A 19,833-nucleotide genomic window follows, 5' to 3' on the forward strand; every position below is an offset into this window, starting at 1 on the left:
GAAGTCCTCCCCCCGCCCCTCCCAAATTCATACTAACTTTCATAGCTCAAAATGTTTTCCCCACTATATTTTCATGCCTGAAGTGAATTTATCATGTCATATTGTGGGGACACAGTGGAACACTTAAGGAACTCAAACCTAAAAATTAATCTATGTTATTTTAAGTTCAAAAGCAAAAGTCTATTGATAGAAAAGTTTTACCAACTAAATAAATGAGTTATGGAATTAGGTGAATAAGGATAAGTGTCTGATAAGTGTCTGTGATCTTCTTTTGATGAATCAAGTACATAGTGTATGATAAATTTCTACACCATTCCCCAAACCAGATTACCCTACAATGATAACATAACAATTAGTTGTCAAGAGAAAACATAGAACTGAGGTAACTTTTGAGGGTAAGAAATGAGGAAACAAAAGAGATCCCTATCGTTTGAATTAATCTTGGTGAAATTCTGTTCAACCAAACAAAATTGATTCAATTTTTCTGTGCAATACGGACTTGTATTAATAATAATATTTTTCATCTCCAAGGACATGACTGATTTATAGATAATCATACACTGTGGGCTATTTACACTACTTTTTAGAGGTAGTGAAATTTGCACTGACTCCTGATTAGCATTGGCGTGGTGTAAGAAGAACAACATGTAGCCGCAGTGGTGGAAACGTAGCAAACTTTAAAGAGTAAGGGTTCTCTGCAAAAGTGTTTTAGAAAAGAGCCATTATACAACAGGCTGGCTGCTTATATTACAACTGACAAATTATTCTTCTCACACATACAATGAAGAGCAGGTTTTTGTGTTTGCTAAGTATTTTTTCCATTAAAATTGGTTATATCACACTAAGAAGTCTAAATTGTGTATAACAGAATCTTAATAAAATTGCTCTTTCCATAATATTTGCTTAAATATTTTAATAGCAGATATTGATTTTTCTCTCCTGGAGATTTTTGAAGAACTGTTTTAACTTTTTTCCTCAGTCCTAAGGAAACTTCCAGTGCAGGAAAGGTGGCATGTCTTGTAGAAGCAGTTTTCTGTGGAAGGTAGGGTGTGCTGCTTAATGGGTTAATTTTGCAGTAGGAAAAGCTTTCATAGACTTTGACACAGCTGACACAGCTCACTCTCAGTGCCCTTCCATAGAAACATATTAGAGTCCTTTCATTTCTGCCAAGATTTGCAAAAAATTGCAAACTATAAAGCTTACAAATGTAATCTTCACTGTGACACTTTGTGTAGAGGAATGCATCTAGGAGAATTAGGTAGCCTGATGCCACTGTATCAGCTCACACTCCAGTTGCATTTTCTCATTATCTTGAATTTTCACACTATCTTTTGTTCCAACTAGCATGTGACTGACTGGATCTCTATTTGAGATCTCTGCTTTCTTTCAGCCAATTCTCTGGTTAAGAGGGTAGTGAAAGCAACATATTTATTCATTATATCTAGGAGATGTGGATAATAAGTGTGGCTCATAAGTACTTTCCAAGTGGAATAAACAGCATAGACATTTGAAAGTAGGATAGTGGGCAATAACTGTGTGACTGTCTTCCAATAAACTTATCTAAGGAGGCCTTTATTATAATTTGTATCTACAAATGTTTTTTCACACTAACGCTGATCACAAATAGGTGGCTAGTGTACAAAGAGGTGACAAAGTCAGATAGGAAAAAGAGTGGCAGAGCTAAAGAGGGCCTTGAAGGCAAGACTGAAAACTGTATTATGAAGTACTTTCTGTATACTCTGTTAATAAAGTAATATGTTTTTGCTGTTTTTCTTTTAAACTGCTCGATGCTTATAGCGAAATCAGCATCCTCCCTGGTGTATAATCTGTGCCTCTTTAAGAATTAACATAATCTCAATAACCCTGAATGGTCTGGTGATTTGAGAAATAAAAATTGGCTATGAACTTAGCCTGCTTATATTACTGCTGACTTTGGGAAGTGACTACCATCAAGTAGCAGGTTTAATAAATCAAATCAACTTTTGTCTGAAAGTGATAAAATCAAAACTGGAGCAGCATGAAGTGTGTGGTGGGGGGGAGCAGTTTATTTCTTACACTGTAAAAGATGATGATTTTTTCGCCTTAGACTCAGCATAGTGGAAGTGAGATATAAGGCAAATTTATAAGTCTTCCTCTTGACTATATATATTTATTGTTTAGAGTGAGATAAGTGTAGCTACTTAGTTCATTTATAAAGTTCAGTGAAAGCACCTTACGCTTAATTGTACAGGAATGAGTCATAAATAAGGGGAGTTTATTTACTTCTCTATTTCTTTTTTTATGGGAAATCTGTTGCTTTCATACACATGGGCAAATTATTTTGGTTTCATTGAAAGTCTTGCAAAACAATAATAAGTAGAAACCAGCATAGTAGATTAGCTAGAAATGTTTTCTAGGAGACACTTATGGATATCAGTGCACCTCTACAGCAAAGCTCATACAAAACACATTTGCCTTGATTCATCCAAGGGTTAGTTTTCCTTATTTGCTTTTCCTTGTCCTACTAATGTTGAGGTGTCCTTCTATAGGATACTATATTGATATGTGTAACTACCATTTCAGCTCATGATCATATCCGTCACCCCTTGCTTGAGCGGATTTGCAGTTATTACTTTCATGTGCCTTGTGGTAGCACTTACTGGAACATTCTATCTCCTACCGTTGAGCAAGCTCTTCTTAGTTTCTAAGATTTAAAGGTAACCTTTGATCTATGTCAAGGGTTATGGCCTGCTTAACCACACTTATGCTAACTTATGCTTCAGCTAATGTCTTGCAGGATACTGTAGGTTTCTTGTGTTACAGCTCAATATAATGAAGGCAGATAAATATAATGAAGGCAACACAGTGAATACTATAAAGGCAAGCCTAGAGGCTACATAGTAGGCTATTCTGTGGGTACAGGTTGAAGGATGAGTGTCTTCAGCCACTTGAAAAGTGCACCAATAGTCTACTAATGCATATTCTGGAGTGACTTACTGCTATGGGAGTATGGCTTATTCATTTTACATTTAAATGTTTTTTAACTTGTAAAAATACAGTTTTATGGGGATTTAGGTAAATTGCCTTACATTATGGAAACAAGATCCTATAATCAGGGCCGGCTCCAGCTTTTCTACTGCCCCAAGCAGCAAAAAATAAAGAAAAAAAAGCCAATTGGTGGCAGTTCGGTGGCAGTCTAATCGCGCTGCTTCATTCTTCAGCAGTGGCAATTCTGTGGCGGGTCCTGCACTACTTCTCTTCCTCTTCGGCAGCACTTTGGCGGCAGCTCAAAGAGGAAGAGAGGGACTGAGGGACCCGGAGGTGCCGCCCCAATACCGGATGGAGTGCTGCCCCTTTGTATTGGCCGCCCCAAGCATCTGCTTCCTTCGCTGGTGCCTGGAGCAGGCCCTGCCTATAATAGTAATGAGAAAACAATAGGAAAGAGATTACAAATAAATTTGTACTACTGCTTTGACTCTATTTGTTTGATTTATTTATTTCTTTTTATCTTTTTTTAGATTAGGAAATGTATTACACCCACTGCCATTTGTATCAAGGTATATAGGTAAGTGTCACTATTTGCAGACATGTGGTTGTGGGAGTGCACATCTGGCAGCCAAGGACAGGATTTTGCCTCTTTGAGATGGATCCTGTCCTGTGGCAGCTTGACATCACCTCCAGCACAGGGCTGTACCTAACTGAGGGGCTGTTGTAGTCCTTGGAGTTTAACTGAAGTTATTAGTAACCATAGAAGAAGTTATTAACACAAAAGTAGATACAAATGGATGTGAATTGATTACTCATGCCGTTAAGTGACAGCTTATCATAAATCCACCAATTATTATTGCAAGAACAACAGTGTTTTCCATTAGTCATCTTTTATCGAGTCAGCATTTAGTGATAGTTAGCAGACTATGGAATCTATACAGTGAAGCTTAGTGGTACACTATCTCAGATATCACATGGTGATAACTTGATGAATGTTGACTATTTTTTTTAAACAAAGACCACTGTATTCACAAGTAGATATGTGACGGTGAGGGATCTATCTGGCCCTCTCTGTGTCTCTCCCCTCTCTTCCTGCCCGCAGCAGGCATCAGTACCCTGACACCCCCCTTGCCTAGGAAAAGCCCATTCAGTTTTGGCTACTAACAAGACTTAGTCCTCCAGGGGCCTAGAAATGCCAGGAAAAGATACTAACCAATCAGGAGCCAGCAGACAAGTTAAGAAGGCTCATCTGCTTTGTCCCAAGGAGGGCGGGGTGCTGGGTGAAGCTCTGCATTCTAGGTCTAGGTCAGACCTTAAACCTTAGTCCATTCCGTGTTTTGCTGCACATTGGGCTACCCACATTTGCTATTCTTGCCTGTCAACTGCCCTTCTCTCCAAATATTGCCATTTCATGTTGAGGTGCTTGATGTTGTTCAGAACTGTTTGTTTCCATGATATTCGCAGTCTTCCTCTCTCTCTTCTTGCATTTTCTGGCTTCCATTCAAGGATGGTATTTGGTAAGTGGTTGGTTTTTTTCCCCCGATTCTCAGCACATGTTCCAGCCACTCATGTCTTCTTTTGTAGATTATTTGTGAAAGGGTACCTTGTCCAGTAATTTTTCTGGCTTCTTCATTCATCTTCCTATCTCTATATATTATTCCCAATATTCTTCTCAGACATTTGTCATGAAATGTATCCATCTTTTGAGTATCTTTCATGATAAGTTGCCATGTCTCACTGCTATATGTTGTGATGGCAATAACAATTGCTTTGTACATATTCAGTTTTATCTTGAGGGAGATATTTTTGAGTTACCAGATGTTTTCAAGTCTTCCAAATGCAGCGTTTGTGTTCCTGATTCTTCTTCTTATTTCTTGGGAACTAGTACTATGTTGGCTGATAGTACTTCCAAGATGCGTAAAATTCACCACCTTCTCCAGTTTCTCCTCTTCAATTTTTATTTCTGTCCCTATAGTCCCCATTAACATGACTTTACATTTCTTTTCACTGTAGCTCAAACCTGTCTTTGTTACCAGTGTTTAAATGTCATTACCAAGTGGTTACTTTTTGAGTTTGTGAGTTTAAAACTAAATTATGAGTTTAACTTTAATTAACTATTAAACCTCAGTGCACCAGTTGTCTTACTATGAGTTGGCTGCCACAGTAACAAATAGTGGCATTTTTTAAAATCTGAAATGTAAAAATAAATCCCTCATAACTGTGGTCCATAGCCAGTTAGACGTTAGAAAGATTATAAATATTCTTTCCTTATGTTAGGAGTTTCTCCTATTATCTGTTTCCTTTAACTCAATGCTGTCTCTTAGATGGAAAGTGTGTGCTTTAAAAAAGCTTAGCAAACTTAATATTTTGCACTTATTTCACCAAACAACCAGGGAAAAGTGCAGATCTTCTTAATTTATTAATTTAAAGTGGCACGTTACTATGTAGTAAAAGTGAAGTGAATTAATACTGTTTTATTAGTGGTCCCTTGCAGTCCATCTTATTTTCCAAAGTGATTCCTTTGTTAGAAGAATGTTGGTCTAAACTACGCGTTTAAACCGTTTTAGGAGCGTAAAACCAATTTAACGCCACACCCGTCCACACTAAGAGGCCCTTTATATTGATATAAAGGGCTCTTTAAATCGATTTCTGTACTCCTCCCTAACGAGAGGAGTAGCGCTAGTATCAGAATGACCATATCGGATTAGGGTTAGTGTGGCCACAGATCGACGGTATTGGCCTCCGGGTGGTATCCCACAGTGCACCACTGACCGCTCTGGACAGCAATCTGAACTCAGATGCAGTGGCCAGGTAGACAGGAAAAGCCCTGCGAACTTTTGAATATTTCCTGTTTGCCCAGCATGGAGCTCTGATCAGCACATGTGGCGATGCAGTTAAAAATCAAAATAAAAAAAGAGGTCCAGCATGGACCATACGGATGTGATCGCTGTAAGGGCAGGCAAATCTGTTCTATCAGCGCTCCGTTACAGAAGACGAAATTCAAAATCATTTTTAAAAATTCTCCAGACAGATGCCATAGCAGGGACTCAGCGCACTGCTGCGTGACAAGCGTAACGGAAAGCCAAAGAATCAAATGGACGCTCATGGAGGGAGGGAGCGGGGACTGGAGGACTCAAGCAATCCCACAGTTCCTGCAGTCTCCGAAAAGCATTTGCATTCTTGGCTGAGCTCCAAATGCTTCTAGGGTCAAACACAGTGTCCGCGGTGGTTCAGGGCATAGCTTGGCAATTTACGCCCCCATATTCTAGGCAGGACTGATTCTATTTTTAGATACCAAAAAGGAGGGATTGACTCAGGGAGTCATTCCCAATTTTGGCTTTTGCGCCCCCGGCTGATCTCAGCCAGGGGCACTTATGACAGCAGCAGATGGTGCAGTGCAAAAGGACTGGTAACCATTATAATCTTATTGCCAATTTATGGCATGGTAGATGGTACAGTATGGCTGATAACCATCTCTGCTGTCATGCAAAAGCAAATGCATGCTGTTGTGTAACGCTGCTGAATCGCCTCTGTCAGCGGCTTCTAGTACACATACGGTGACAGTCACAAAAGGCAAAACAGGCTCCATGATTGCCATGATATGGCGTCTGCCAGGGCAATCCAGGAAAAAAAGGCGCGAAATGCTTGTCTGCCGTTGCTTTCCCAGAGGAAGGAGTGACTGACGACATTTACCCAGAACCACCCGCGACAATGATTTTTGCCCCATCAGGCACTGGGATCTCAACCCGGAAATTCCAAGGGGCGGGGGAGGCTGCGGGAACTATGGGATAGCTACGGAATAGCTACCCACAGTGCAATGGTCCAGAAATCGACGCTAGCCTCGGACTGTGGACGCACACCACCGATTTAATGTGTTTAGTGTGGCCACGCGCACTCGATTTTATACAATCTATTTTGCTAAACTGGTTTATGTAAATTCGGAATAATCCCGTAGTGTAGACGTACCCCTAGTTGGCACTAGTTATAGTTGTCCAGGGAGGAGTGACAGCCTTGAAAACTCATTTAAATCAATAATGAAAAGTGAGGGACAGATCCTCAGCTGGTGTAAATTGTAAAACCTCCATTGAATTCAATTGAGCTATAGCAATTTAGGATCTGCCCCAAATAAGTATTTTGTGAAAGAACCTGAATTGTCCCCAGTAGATTACTTTTGAGATGTCACTGGTAGCTCTCCTGCTCATATTGCCCCCAGTGCTTGCGCCAACACAGTATAGAAGTTCTTTGAAAGGTAACGCTGTGCCCCGTGGTACTCTAATATAAATTGTTGTAGCTCTATTGGCTTCAGTGTGCCCTGGTGCAAAAATGCAATGGTGACCTCAACAACATGTTGGAGCTGGAAGCAACTGCTTAGTGGAATTTTGGACTATGTTATCAACATTGTGGTAGGTGATTTGAAGGTGGCAAGGAACAGTGGAGACTTTTCTCTTGACTTCTTGTTTTCATACTTCCAAAGTTTTTTGATATGTAGGTTGATCCTGATGCAACCTTAAACAAAAACTCTGCATAGTGGTAGTTATGTTCATTTAGTAAAGAAGTGTTGCATCAGGTATCTAATATTACATCATGGTGCTTATGGTCCAAGGGCATTATTGTTCCTTAATTCAAATTGTTGTTGTTTACTTTCTTCAGAGTTTTTATGTGATGTTAATCACTTTTGAATTAGGTACAGTAAACAACTTGTTACACATCCCACCCCAGGGGTGACAACAAAGCATTAGCCTAGGGTAGCAAGACACTAGCCTAGGGCCAAGGGCAGCGCTCATGTTGTTTTTCTTCTTTCAGTTAATGGATTTGGAAGTGCTATTTCTGCAATTTTGTGTTGTGATTCTCTAGTGGGCACAGCTCCTGAGTGCTTGGTTTGTCATGTTCACTTACTAGTATGCTCCTGTGCTGTGTATTACAGGTTTCTAAGATCATAATATATACCATGGTCACATGCCTAAATACTCAAACACAAGAGGCAGCTGGCATCTGTACTCATTCCAAACGGAAGCTCGAGTTCTTATGTCTCTGGGCCCCTCTGTTCTCTATCATCCTGCTCCATGGAGCAAAGCTGTGCTGGGTCCTGGACCTCCTGTCAGCGAGGAGTCAGATCTACAAATCAATGAGAATTTATCCTTAATTTGTCACTTCTTGGAAGGGTCTTGGCTGATTCTAAGTTCCTTGGGTCTTCTGGGAAATTTTCCTACTGGCCAGACCGATCCGGTGGCTGCACTTCAGTGTTGTATGTGAGTAATGATCTTTTTAGATTGTATGCTGTTCAGGACGGGGACCATGGCTTCCTCTAGGTTTGTATAGCCCCCAATGTCTGCCACTGCAATATAAATAATAATAATAATAATAATGGAAGATACTGTGACAGCCTTACGAGTGTTTTTTAAATAATACTAGACCCTTTAAAGCTAGGAAATGAAGAGGTGAAGCTGAAAAGTTAAATGCCATGTTGGTTACCCTCCTGTCTTGCTGAGTTCATAAGGTATATATGAAACTGTAATTCTGAAGCCCCCTAATAAATGATAATATGCCAATGCCAATGCTAATGTACAACAGATCAGGTTATTATAGGCATGGTAGAGCCAATACAATGTACTTTTTAAATATATATTTAGGGACTTAACTGCCCATTTTTTCACAGCTAAAACTTACAGGCTTCTTTGAAGTAGCCATCATGGTCCATTGTATAAACTCATATTATAGTGGCTTTCTGCAAAGGTGTGTTTTGACTCAGTAGCATGTAACAGCTAATTTGGAACTGTTGCAGTCCCTCATGACAATGAGTATTTAGGGACTCTTAAATCCAGGGGCAATTTGGCTTTGCACGCATGCATGCAAAGTCTGTGTGGTGGAAATCCTTTGAGGGAAAAATTAATGAAAATGGTGCTATATATGTAGCGCAGTGCACAAAGTAAACTGCCTTCCTTTCAGTGAAACAACTTGTACTCTTACATAGATTAGGGGCAGAAATAAAATCCATCATCTTTCTCTCTTCAGCTTCCCCCTCAGAAAAGTACCCCAGATAACTCTGTATGCATTAAAGTACTAGTGAAGGCCATTGCCAGACCTTTTAACATTCATCATTTTAGAAACAGCATATTAATTTTGCATCAGTGTAGAAAAGGACTGAAGTATCGTGATTGTCTTCTTATGACCCTAAGATAGGATTTGAAGTCAGCCTCATGAGGTGAAAGGTTGGAACAAATGCAAGCCCCGCTGAAACCAAAGGAAAGGCTCCAAGAGGGGTTGAATCAGGCCTTTAATCCTTTGCTCTGCTTTGCCTCCTGATTTTGATAGTCCTTTGCAAACATTTGTGCATCAAAAACACCATGTATTTTGGTACGTAGAGCTGGTCATTTTTTTTTTAATTTTCACTAAAAATATTTGTCAACAATTAGAGCTTTTAAAATATTTTGACCTGAGTTGGTTGAAAAAAAAATTCATTAAAAATTCAGAAATACCCAAAATATTGACTAGTTGTAATGGCACTATTGGAAGTCCCCAGCGAACATAGAATTAATACTGGGGAAAAAAAGAATTGTTCATTGGTATTTATGAAATATGTTTAAAAAGTTGTATGGGGTGTATTATACCAGCTTCTTGCCAATGTTCTTATTCTGTTTTTCAGTGCAGCATACTGATATATATGAAATTCATGCTTTCTATTTTAGTGAATATTTCTAATGCTTTGAATTCCTGTCTTGGCAGAGAATAATGATGCTTTCTAATTACAAATTCTTCAGCTAAATTTTAAATGAAATACGGAACATATGTTCTGGCCATATCATGCTGGCTATATCATTCATAATCTGTTTTTGGTCTTTGAAATGATGAACAGATAATTTTACTGTATTGGTTAAAGGATGTTGTAGCCACTAAAAGAACTCAGATCTACAGCATTGGTTTAACACATTATTGCTAGGGCAAGCCTCAGTTTAATGATCCAGATGCCAGTAAAACAGAATTCCAAAGGGGGAAAAACTTTGTGATCTGTGAAATGTAACCTTATTTCTCAAAACTTTGGGGGCAAATGAGGCATAGAAGATATTTTCAAATGTATACTGTCTGAAACGTGATGTTAAATCTTTTTCCTTACTACTAATGCACTGCAAAATCCTTAGTTGAAGCAAATAAGTTTCATGGATCTGCTGCTGAAGGTGACATTACATGAGTCTAAGGAGTTCTGTGCAATGACATTAGATTGGCAGCTGCATTGCAAGCATTTTTAGCATCTTGAACGAGCTAAAGGTAATTTGTGCTGGTAATTAAGAAGATTGGTTTCATTTTTATGAGAAAGGATTTGGAGAAAATATTAGGGCCCTTTTTCAGAAGAGGACTTGTTTGCCAATGTACTGTAGATTCTAATTGAAATTGTAGGAAAGAAGTATATACCTAGCAGGGTACTAGAAGTCAGGACCCGTGGGTTCTTGAAACAGCTCTGCCAATTATTTTGTTGGGTATACTCATCTGTAACCTGGTACACATCTCACTTACTAATAGGTGTGATGAGAGGCTCAGCCAACTGATGTTTGAACTTAAAAGGGGTTATACAAATATAGTACACAAATGACAGATGGAAGTGTTTTTGTAGTGTATAGATTTCAGGGATGGCTTTTCTTTTTTCACCACAGCAACCCCTTGGTACAGATTTCAGGGACCAAAAAAAAAGGGTAGAATGAGCCACAGAAGTGTCTAAAGGTATATCACTGTCATATAGCACGCTTATGGTAGACACACAAACTATCCTGGGAAAGAGCTTGCGAGCAGCGAGGAGGTCAAGAAGGAAAAAATCAGAAGAGTTGTAAATTAAGAAAGTAGTAGAGAGAGAGAGAACTAGGGAAAGAGACATGGAATCTCCTCTCATAGAGAGCAGTGTCAGAAATGTCTTTTTAAGCCGTTTCTTTTTTATTCATATAGATTAATTGGGAATTTCTAAAGCTCATAACTGAGGGTTTTTTTTTTGTAATGGCAGTAAGGGGTATATATGAGTCAGTACTTTTTGAAAGTCCAAATCATCCCAACTATGGCATTAAAAATGAGCAAAGGAATTAAAAATGAGCAAAGGTATTAAAAATGAGCTGTCATGTTTCAGCCTTTGTTCTTTCCACACTCTAGTAGTTTGTGTGATAGAGGTATAAGACATAGTCACACATCTGTAGAGACATATTAACCAATAGGTCTTGAGGCCCAGGCACAATATGCAGTGATTTTGGATGTGCCCATCTGTTGATTCAGGCAGGTGAAAGAGCAAGAGAGCAACAGCTATGAGTGCAGTCTGGGAGGGGCATGGATATCCAAAGGTATGTGGTGTTCAGAAAGATTATTGGACCCACTGGCGAGTGTGTGTTACAGGTCCCCCTCTGTGCCCCATTTGCAGAAGATATGATTCTGTTACAATCTCAAAGCCTTGGCTAAAATCTTTACAAAGCCTTGGCTTCAGCTGAAGCAATTCATGAGTTTTAGCTCTGGAGGTCCCTGCTTCAGTGTTTAGTGTGTCAGCCAAGATGGCTGCCATCACACATGCTCAAATGCTTGGAAACCCCAAGCTGTATTAAGTGAGACTAGCAGTAAGACCCCACATATCAAGATGAAATTTTTTAAAAAAAAACCCTTCCCCCCCCCCCGTCCTTTGTCTCCAGGATCCCGTCTTCGCCAGGAGGACTTTCCACCGCGGATTGTTGAGCATCCTTCAGATGTGATAGTCTCTAAGGGAGAGCCAACAACTCTGAACTGTAAAGCCGAGGGAAGGCCAACTCCCACTATTGAATGGTACAAGGATGGAGAGCGAGTAGAGACTGACAAAGATGACCCCCGCTCCCACCGTATGCTGCTGCCCACCGGATCTTTATTTTTCTTACGCATTGTACATGGACGCAGGAGCAAACCTGATGAAGGAAGTTATGTTTGTGTTGCGAGGAACTATCTTGGTGAAGCTGTGAGTCGCAATGCATCTCTGGAAGTAGCATGTAAGTAATCCAAAATATGATCACCACCTTCTAAAATTAATGTAAAACTTTGTAGTTGCTTTGATGTTAACATATAGTCCTCTCATGAAGTACCGAGTTAGCAGATAATAAATGTAGATAAGCATGTCATTTTACCTTTCGCTATTACTCTTACCCAAGCTGTTTTCACATACATCTATTCCGTCGCAATGACCATGCAAAATATATGATTTATACTGAGGTACTGTTCTAGCCTGTGTATAATCATAATTGACATTAGCATGGAGGAATCCTAGTCTCCCTTTAATGAGTAATCTAATTTTGAAATTATGGGTGAAGTTGGTTATACTGAACCATAACATGAAAAATATAATTTAATATAAGGGTGCACTGTCTCTTTCTCCTTATTAGGTCATCTGTTACTTCTGCAGAAGTAGTCAGTTTCCAGTCTGGTGACTTGTACTGTACTGTTGAAAGCCTCAATCCCTTCAGAGTTCCCTTCTGCCAAAAACTCAGTGCAGGTCTCATTCATTATGTGACTGGCATATGATAATTGTTAACCATTTCTCAACACATTTAGAACAGTCGTATTCCTATTGATTGGCTTTATGTAACAGTGAAGTCATCACCAATCTTCTAGAGAATTTGAAACTACCGAGACCCTCATGCATGAATGCTCTGCTTCCAAGTGAACAAGCTGAAACAAGGTCATTTTATTTGCATGTTCAAGAAGCTTGTCTTTCACAAAATGTAAAGTTACTATGTGTTAACTGCCTCTAATTAATTATCTGGGTTGAAAAGGATACGGGAAAGAAAAATAAATTTCAGCATGAAAAATGAAGTCAGCTAATGCTGGCTGTGCATTTTCATATACATTATTTTTTTAAAAACGGTTAAAAAGCAAAAAACACAATTCTTTTCTTAGACTTCATTTTCACTACAGGGAGGCTTCAAGGCCCTGATTCAGCAATCTTTCCCTACTCAGCAAAGTAGTTAAACATGTGTTTAACTTAAGCCCCATTGACTTCTGTGGTAAGCACATACTTAAGCACTTAGGGTGAAGAGGGATGGACTTAAGCATGCACTTAAATGCCTTGCTGACCTGCCACCCAAGTATTTTGCCTACTTTTTTTTCTAGGTGGCTAACCCTTTTAATCTTCCAATTTCCAAATCCCTCCATTGTCATACAGCCACCCTTGTATGAGGATAAGAGGTACCTTCTCCATGGCTGATATCAGTTATAGTCTTTGAGGAGTAAGGGAAGGAGTTCATATCGGAAACTACCAGAAGTAATTGAAGAGTATTGGAAGAACTGCTGGTTCAGTTTCCTTAAAAGAATTTCTCCTGCTTCAACTGACTTTTGTGTGTACAATGCTAAACTTTAGTTAATCTTGATACTTCGTCATTATCTTCATAGTTCATTCCTTTGAACTAATTGTCAGATGATATGGGAGCTAAACAGTAGAGTAGGGTAGGCCAATGCATTACCTTTCATTTCATAGAACCTTGTTTCAAAGCTTTTTCAAATCATACCTGAAAGGTAGTTTATAGTTTTCTTTCAAGTCCTCAGTGAAGACTTGTCCCCATCACAAAAGCATCACATAGTTTTGCACAGTTTAGGATTGTAGGCATTTTTGCACTGCAGAGACGGATAGCATAAGAGAGGTTGCAAAGCTATTTGAAGAAACCAACATTGTGTGTGTGTGTCCAGCCAATGTTGTTAGATTACTACTCTTCTGGGCACTTTATTCACATGCATGATTGTTAAGATCTGAGAGAGGTTATGTTGTCTTTATTACAGGTATAAACATGTTTGGCTTCTTTACTTGTAAGTTAGCGTGGTACATGATGTTAAGATTAAAACATCTACTGTCTGGATACAGATTAGAAAAACTGGTGCAGTTGCACCTTGAGTCATCACATCAAAATGATTGGCTGTTTCAAAATAAAAGTATGCTTTTATTGCATCAAATCTTACTGATCTCTACTACAATGACTGCTGAGAGTCTCTAGTTACGAACTGTTCAGTCTCCTGAGTTACGATTTTAACCACTGCAGCTGGTGGCAGGTCATGCATGAACTAAAAGTCAGATAACAGAAGACTGCAAAAATAATAAGACCAGGTTTCACTGTAGATGGTGTTTTAGGGAAGGATCACAGAACATGAAATCTGAGAGCTGAAACCATAGCCAAAGATTCTGTAAAGGCATCGTGCACCTGACACCAGATTATTTTACTGGTTTTGTACCTTTGAAGTTTAACTGACTGAATTCTCCAATTAAACTCTTTGGGGATTAAAGGGAACATTCCTGGGCCATTTAAATTAAATGGTGCTTTGTCTTTTCTTGAACTGAAACATGATGGTATGAGGGACTTCATAAAGGATGGTAGAAAATTTTTTAAACATGTTCATTCATGATTTAAGGGCAAGATTCTGCCACACTTACTTTGTGAATAGGATCTATTGATTTCACTAGACTATAGACTCAATAATATACATCCTTATTAACTTTGTGACCTAGACATCTTTTATAGCTTAGGTAGCATTGCTTCCAAAGTTGATCGTTATGTTGGACACCTGACTGGGATGCACCTGACTGGAATGCAGCTCTTACTGGAGACTGCAAAATGACTCAACTCTTCTCAGTTTACTGCAAAAGTTCATGTATTTTCTCATCCAAATGTCTATATATTTTTTTATGGATCTAAAATAAATTCCCAGATGATTTGTAGGCAACAGCCCCTTTAAGGCTTTACATCAAGCTTTGTGCATCATAACTGTTTATAGGATGTTGGAGACTCTCTATAAGTCAATCTCCATTAGAGAAATGGCCTGTTGCTGATAACTGTTGTCAGCAGTGCATGACCGTGCACCACTCCATTGCTGAATTAAAAACCGTTTATCTGCTAGGTAGTTGGGACACTACAGCATTGTTAAGAGAAAGCATGATAGGCCACATTCCACCAGGTCTCACTCATGCTATCTGTAATGGTGTTGAAAACTGTTGTCTCTAACCTTGCAGTTAAACCTTTTTCAACACTCGATAAAGAGGAGCTAGTGGGGTCCTTTTGCTGACAACCGTTGCCATGGATCATTTTTCCAGTGTAGGTGGACCCTAATTGTAGCAAAAGAGAAACGGCTGCTTTTCACAGATCTAAAAATACTTGAATCTCTCTTCTATTTTGGTAATTAATCAATAGTGAATTATTTAAGTATCTGTATTAAATTGTGTCTCTTTAAAAATGTGAAGCTGAACAGTCCCTTTGAGAAGGGGCACTTTGTAAATAAACGTTTGTTTTTATTAGTCTCTCAAATTACTGTTGGGAGACTGTGCATGCTTTTGGTCTGGGCAAAGATCCAAGTGACTGGTTCATTCTTGTCTCCTTTTCCTACTGTTTTGTATGGGCACCTACCACACAAACACCATGATTCTTGAACTTATTCATATTCCTGTGTTTAGTTGAAATCATTAGAACTACAAGGGGCCATGATTCAAGGAAGCATATAATATTTAAAGTTAAGCATGCTTAATCCATTGCTGGATTGGGACCTGTGGTTGCTGTCTTAGTTTTCCTAAAGAAAACTAAAAAAAAAAAAAAAAAGTCTTACTCCTAAAGATTTTCAAAAATATTTTTATTTGAAAGCATAATTCATCATTGATGTGATGTGTTTAAATCATGCTTGGACTGATGCTTGGGTTAGTATTTTAGTAAGAATTTCCTGCTAAGCAGAAAACTAATTCCAACATCATTGATGGATCTGACATTTCTGTGGGAATTATGTTGTGTTTTTTTTTAAATAGTTAAACCATTAATAGTAGGCACTGTGCTCTTAAACCAACAGAAAATGGTTGTTTTATTCAAAAGAAAAAATGTGTTTATCTTGAGTTAATATGTTTTAAATACCACAAATAGAATTTTTATGCAACTTACAGTTGGTATTAGAAGCATCATAAATGTAAGGCCCAAAATTTGCTTAGGATCATTTTAAATAATCTGGTATAAAAGGTAGGTTTTAAGTCATCTATCTTTTGTGAAATGCCTTCAGTGCTTTTTAAATGTTTTGAAAATAAAAGCACTATTTTTCACAAAGCAAAAAATTGACATGCCTGAAACTATGGTGGGGAATTTTCCAATGGGAATATTGGGAGACACATTTGCGGTAGCTACTGTAGGTAGGATTTCAGTTTCCAGCACTAGGGCGCCACATGTAAGGAACAGAAGGAGCATAAGGGGTCCTCGCACTGACTCAGGCTGTCTCTGATCTAGCCTGAGTCAGTGGCAGCCCCCAGAGATAACAGCTGTAGCCCCAGGTGTTAAATATTTGACAGCAGCTTGATCTATCGACCAGTGTAAGAGGGGGCTCTGGCCTAAATGAAAATTCATGAAAAATTGATGAAGTCCCCAGATTATTTTTTTTCCTTTTTCAATGCTGTGCCAATGCAGTGAGGAGAGATTAAATGAGGTGTTGAATGCTTTAGTGGCAAAGAGGTTGTGGTTCAAAGGTTAGGGGTCATGAATAAAAAGATCATCTCCCTCCCCCACCCTTTGCTTTCTTCTAAAACAAAACACAAGGGCTTCTCAGATTAGCCAGGCTCTATTTTGCCTTTGATATCAAAATACAAAAAGGGTAATTGTTCAAAAACAGAGGTATTTTTCACGAAAAGGGAAGGAGTGTGGAGGTTGAGGCTGATACAAAGGAGTGAACAAACTCTGATTCGTAATTCAATTGGAGAACCAGAAATAGATTAAATTCCACGACTGCAATATAAATTTTGGCTTCCATCTTTCAGGGTTTGTGCTTGAACTGAAGTCATTAGGCGAAAGAAAAGGTCTTGCATTATTTATAGGTCACAGATTGCTGGAATAGCAAGCTTTGGAACACTCTCAAAACATAATGGTCCTGTTTGCATTAAATCCAAAACTAAATTGATGCTTTATCTGTATGAGTAAGAGAGGTTACAACAGTAGACTGAGATTAGCAAGAGGAGTCGCAGGTGTTCTCCAAAGTGAGCCAAATCTTTTACACAAGAAATCTGATATTACAACATGTCCATTTTATTTGTAAAATGTGAAGATTAAAAGATGAGAGGCATAAAATATTGACTAAACAATCATCCATATATCATAAAAATAATCCCTTCAGATATTCTATGAAGCTCTTGTAGAGGGCAACTGTGTGTTGATGATAATTAAATTAATTACATGTATCAAAGATACTTGAAATCCAAAGCACCTGCAAAATAACATAACATAGTAACCTGTGCCACATTGGCACAGTAAAGTGCATTGATGACCTTGGTCTAGTCTTTACTGCACAGATATTCCTATTAAAAAAATAACAATTTCACAATTGGCACTAAGTATCAGTGTCAGCAGGGAAATCAAGGGCTCAGTGGTCAAAGAACTGATTTGCTCTCTGATGTTTGGAGGATGAATACTCCACTGCCATGCACCCTTTTTAGACATTCACACCTTTGCCAAGGAACTGGGCAACACTACCTGTCTGAACTGGTAGTCATCTATGTTCTCTTAGCAGGGGTATAAATGATTGCAGAAAGTGGAATGCAGTGGCCAGTGGTCCTTTAAGAACCTGGCTGATGCAGAAGAGCAGGGCATTAGAGTGAAGCTGGTACTGTCCTTCCCACACTTCAGTTTTTCTGGGGATAAATATGGTACTCCTGGGTTGTCAATAGAACACATTTCATGAGTGCAACATTCCTTTTAAAGGGGAAAATAGTGACAGATGTGATAAATAAGGATGATATATTAAAAGAAAGGATAGTTGAAATGCTTTAAGGAAAAAAATGCCAGAATTTCATACTTGAAGTGGGATAAAAAATAGACAGATGTAGTATCATCTTGTCTGGCTTCCCATCAGCATTGTTCACTGTCAAAAATGTAGCTTATGATGAGATGTAATTGTGCTCCTTCTTTGCCCTCAAAGTCTCTCCAGGGTGGAATTCCTAATCAAAAAGTCTGCTAGTCTTTAACACACCTGCACAACTTCCATCAATGGTGATGAGAGGTGTATATTAGTGGGTGCTTGAACTCAGCGAACCTGTATAGTATCAATGCAAAAAAGGCCAATGGCTTAAGAATTTTTTTTTTTTTAAATTTCTCTACAGGATACTTCTGTAGCAGGAAACTGGTTATCTGGTATAATCCACTGGTGGTTACCACTGCAGGAAGTTACAATATGATAAAACATGTCAGTAGATTATACACACACATTTATTTCAGCAGTGAAAATATGAAACTAGAGAACCATACAACTAACAGTGAGTGAAACCACTTCAGATAAACCACGATCTGAAGGAAACATCAGCTCAAATTCCTATTTGAGGGTCAAATAAGTTTTCTAATTATTTCATTTATAATTTAGTTTGTATTTATAGGTCAAAATCTAGTCCTCTGAGAGTAGTAGGAGCAGAACTATCATGAGAGAGGCTTTTTTTGTGTGTGTTATTTCCTACTTGGCTGCAGCCAGAGTAGAACAGAAATATGATGGAAGATCCTGTTCTCACTAGATATCCAACCTATGAGATCAGGGTGAGTTCCGACACATCTGGACTTTTTCAGTACTTCTCCAAACTTCACCTTCTGTGGTTAGCATATTTCTCGCTATCTGATTCAGATAGTGCTCTAGCTCCCCAAATAACTATATTGAGCAAAGAAAGGTAATCTATTTCAAAGTACCTTTTAATGATTAAGGTCCTGATCCTCCAATAGGGTATCCCAGCCCCACTCCTCTACCAGTTTGTCTTCACATGGGCACCAAGGTTCAGTTGTAGATTCAGGATCTAAAATGTTAGTGACTATTCTGTCATTCCAGGGTGGACTAAATGGGACCTGGATCTACAAAAATTTCAAGAACCCATAAACAACAGCAGCAACAAAAAGGCAGTCATTTTTGGTCTCCTTGATCTTTTCCCCTGTTTTCTCTCCAATCATCCATTCCCAGGGACCTGTCATACTGGGCTGATCTTCTCTGCAGCTTTCCACACCTTGGATAGACTATTGATTTCTCAACCCCCCCCCCCCCCCCCCCGCCCCAAATGTTAAGGGCAAAGCAAATTTCTTTAAGATATCCAGTTTCTCCTCTGAAATTATCTACTCAGTGCCCACTACTTTCTCTTGCACAAAGAAGAAGCTGACATTTCCTTTTGGAAGCTATTCTGCAAAGCTGTTGGTCTGATTCTGCTTTTTAATAATCTCTTGCTTTAATCAAACTTCATTTGATTTTGAGGCTTCCTTCTTTCTCTCGCCTTTGATTTTTATCAAGCCTGCCATTTATATAATTTCTGAACAGTCTACTTGATAAAAGGTTGAAAGCTAAGCAAGTGCCAATGAGTCATGTATTATTATCTTTAAAATACCTCCCAGTGTGTGTGGGTTGATCTTCTATTAGTCTGTTTCATGTACTCATTCTGTGCTCGACATTTTTCTAATTTTAGTCAGTCCAGGAAATAACACAGCAGATCTCGATAACGCTGTAACATCAAATTATTTAACACATTTGCATTTCCACACCTCTGCTCCCTTTGCTGAGAAAACTATGAGTGCTCTTTGAATATTAATTGAAATACTGGCTATTGTTGGCATATGCCTCAGACATGTTGTACTACTTTGTGATGTCAAATCAGATAAAAAAAATTCATTTGAAGCAACACTCCAGACCTTTCATTTGCAAACACTACATGATCTAAATACTAACAAAGTGCATTACACTGCTAATTAACAGAAATCATTAGGGCAAAGTTGGTGGATGTTATACATTAATGGGCTGGCATTCAGATAATCACTTTATTTGTTCATGGAAACTAGACTCTTATCATTCCTCCTTTTCATTTTTAAGACTCATCCTTTCTATCTTCATTTACAAAGTTCTGTGTTTCATTTTTCT

The 19,833-nt window shown here is 38.7% G+C and overlaps 1 protein-coding gene across 17 annotated transcripts in view; it reads left to right on the plus strand.

Annotated features, from left to right (window-relative positions):
* Window positions 1–19,833, plus strand: part of ROBO2 (roundabout guidance receptor 2) — a 620,357-nt gene that overhangs the window by 51,620 nt on the left and 548,904 nt on the right. For all 17 annotated transcript variants that reach the window (XM_039529402.1, XM_039529445.1, XM_039529500.1 and 14 more), the window contains exon 2: window positions 11,622–11,948. In XM_039529402.1, the coding sequence (XP_039385336.1) occupies window positions 11,622–11,948 (327 nt within the window). The remainder of the gene's footprint in view (window positions 1–11,621; window positions 11,949–19,833) is intronic.

Source organism: Mauremys reevesii, linkage group 1 (assembly GCF_016161935.1).
Source record: "Mauremys reevesii isolate NIE-2019 linkage group 1, ASM1616193v1, whole genome shotgun sequence".
NCBI lineage: Eukaryota > Metazoa > Chordata > Testudines > Geoemydidae > Mauremys > Mauremys reevesii.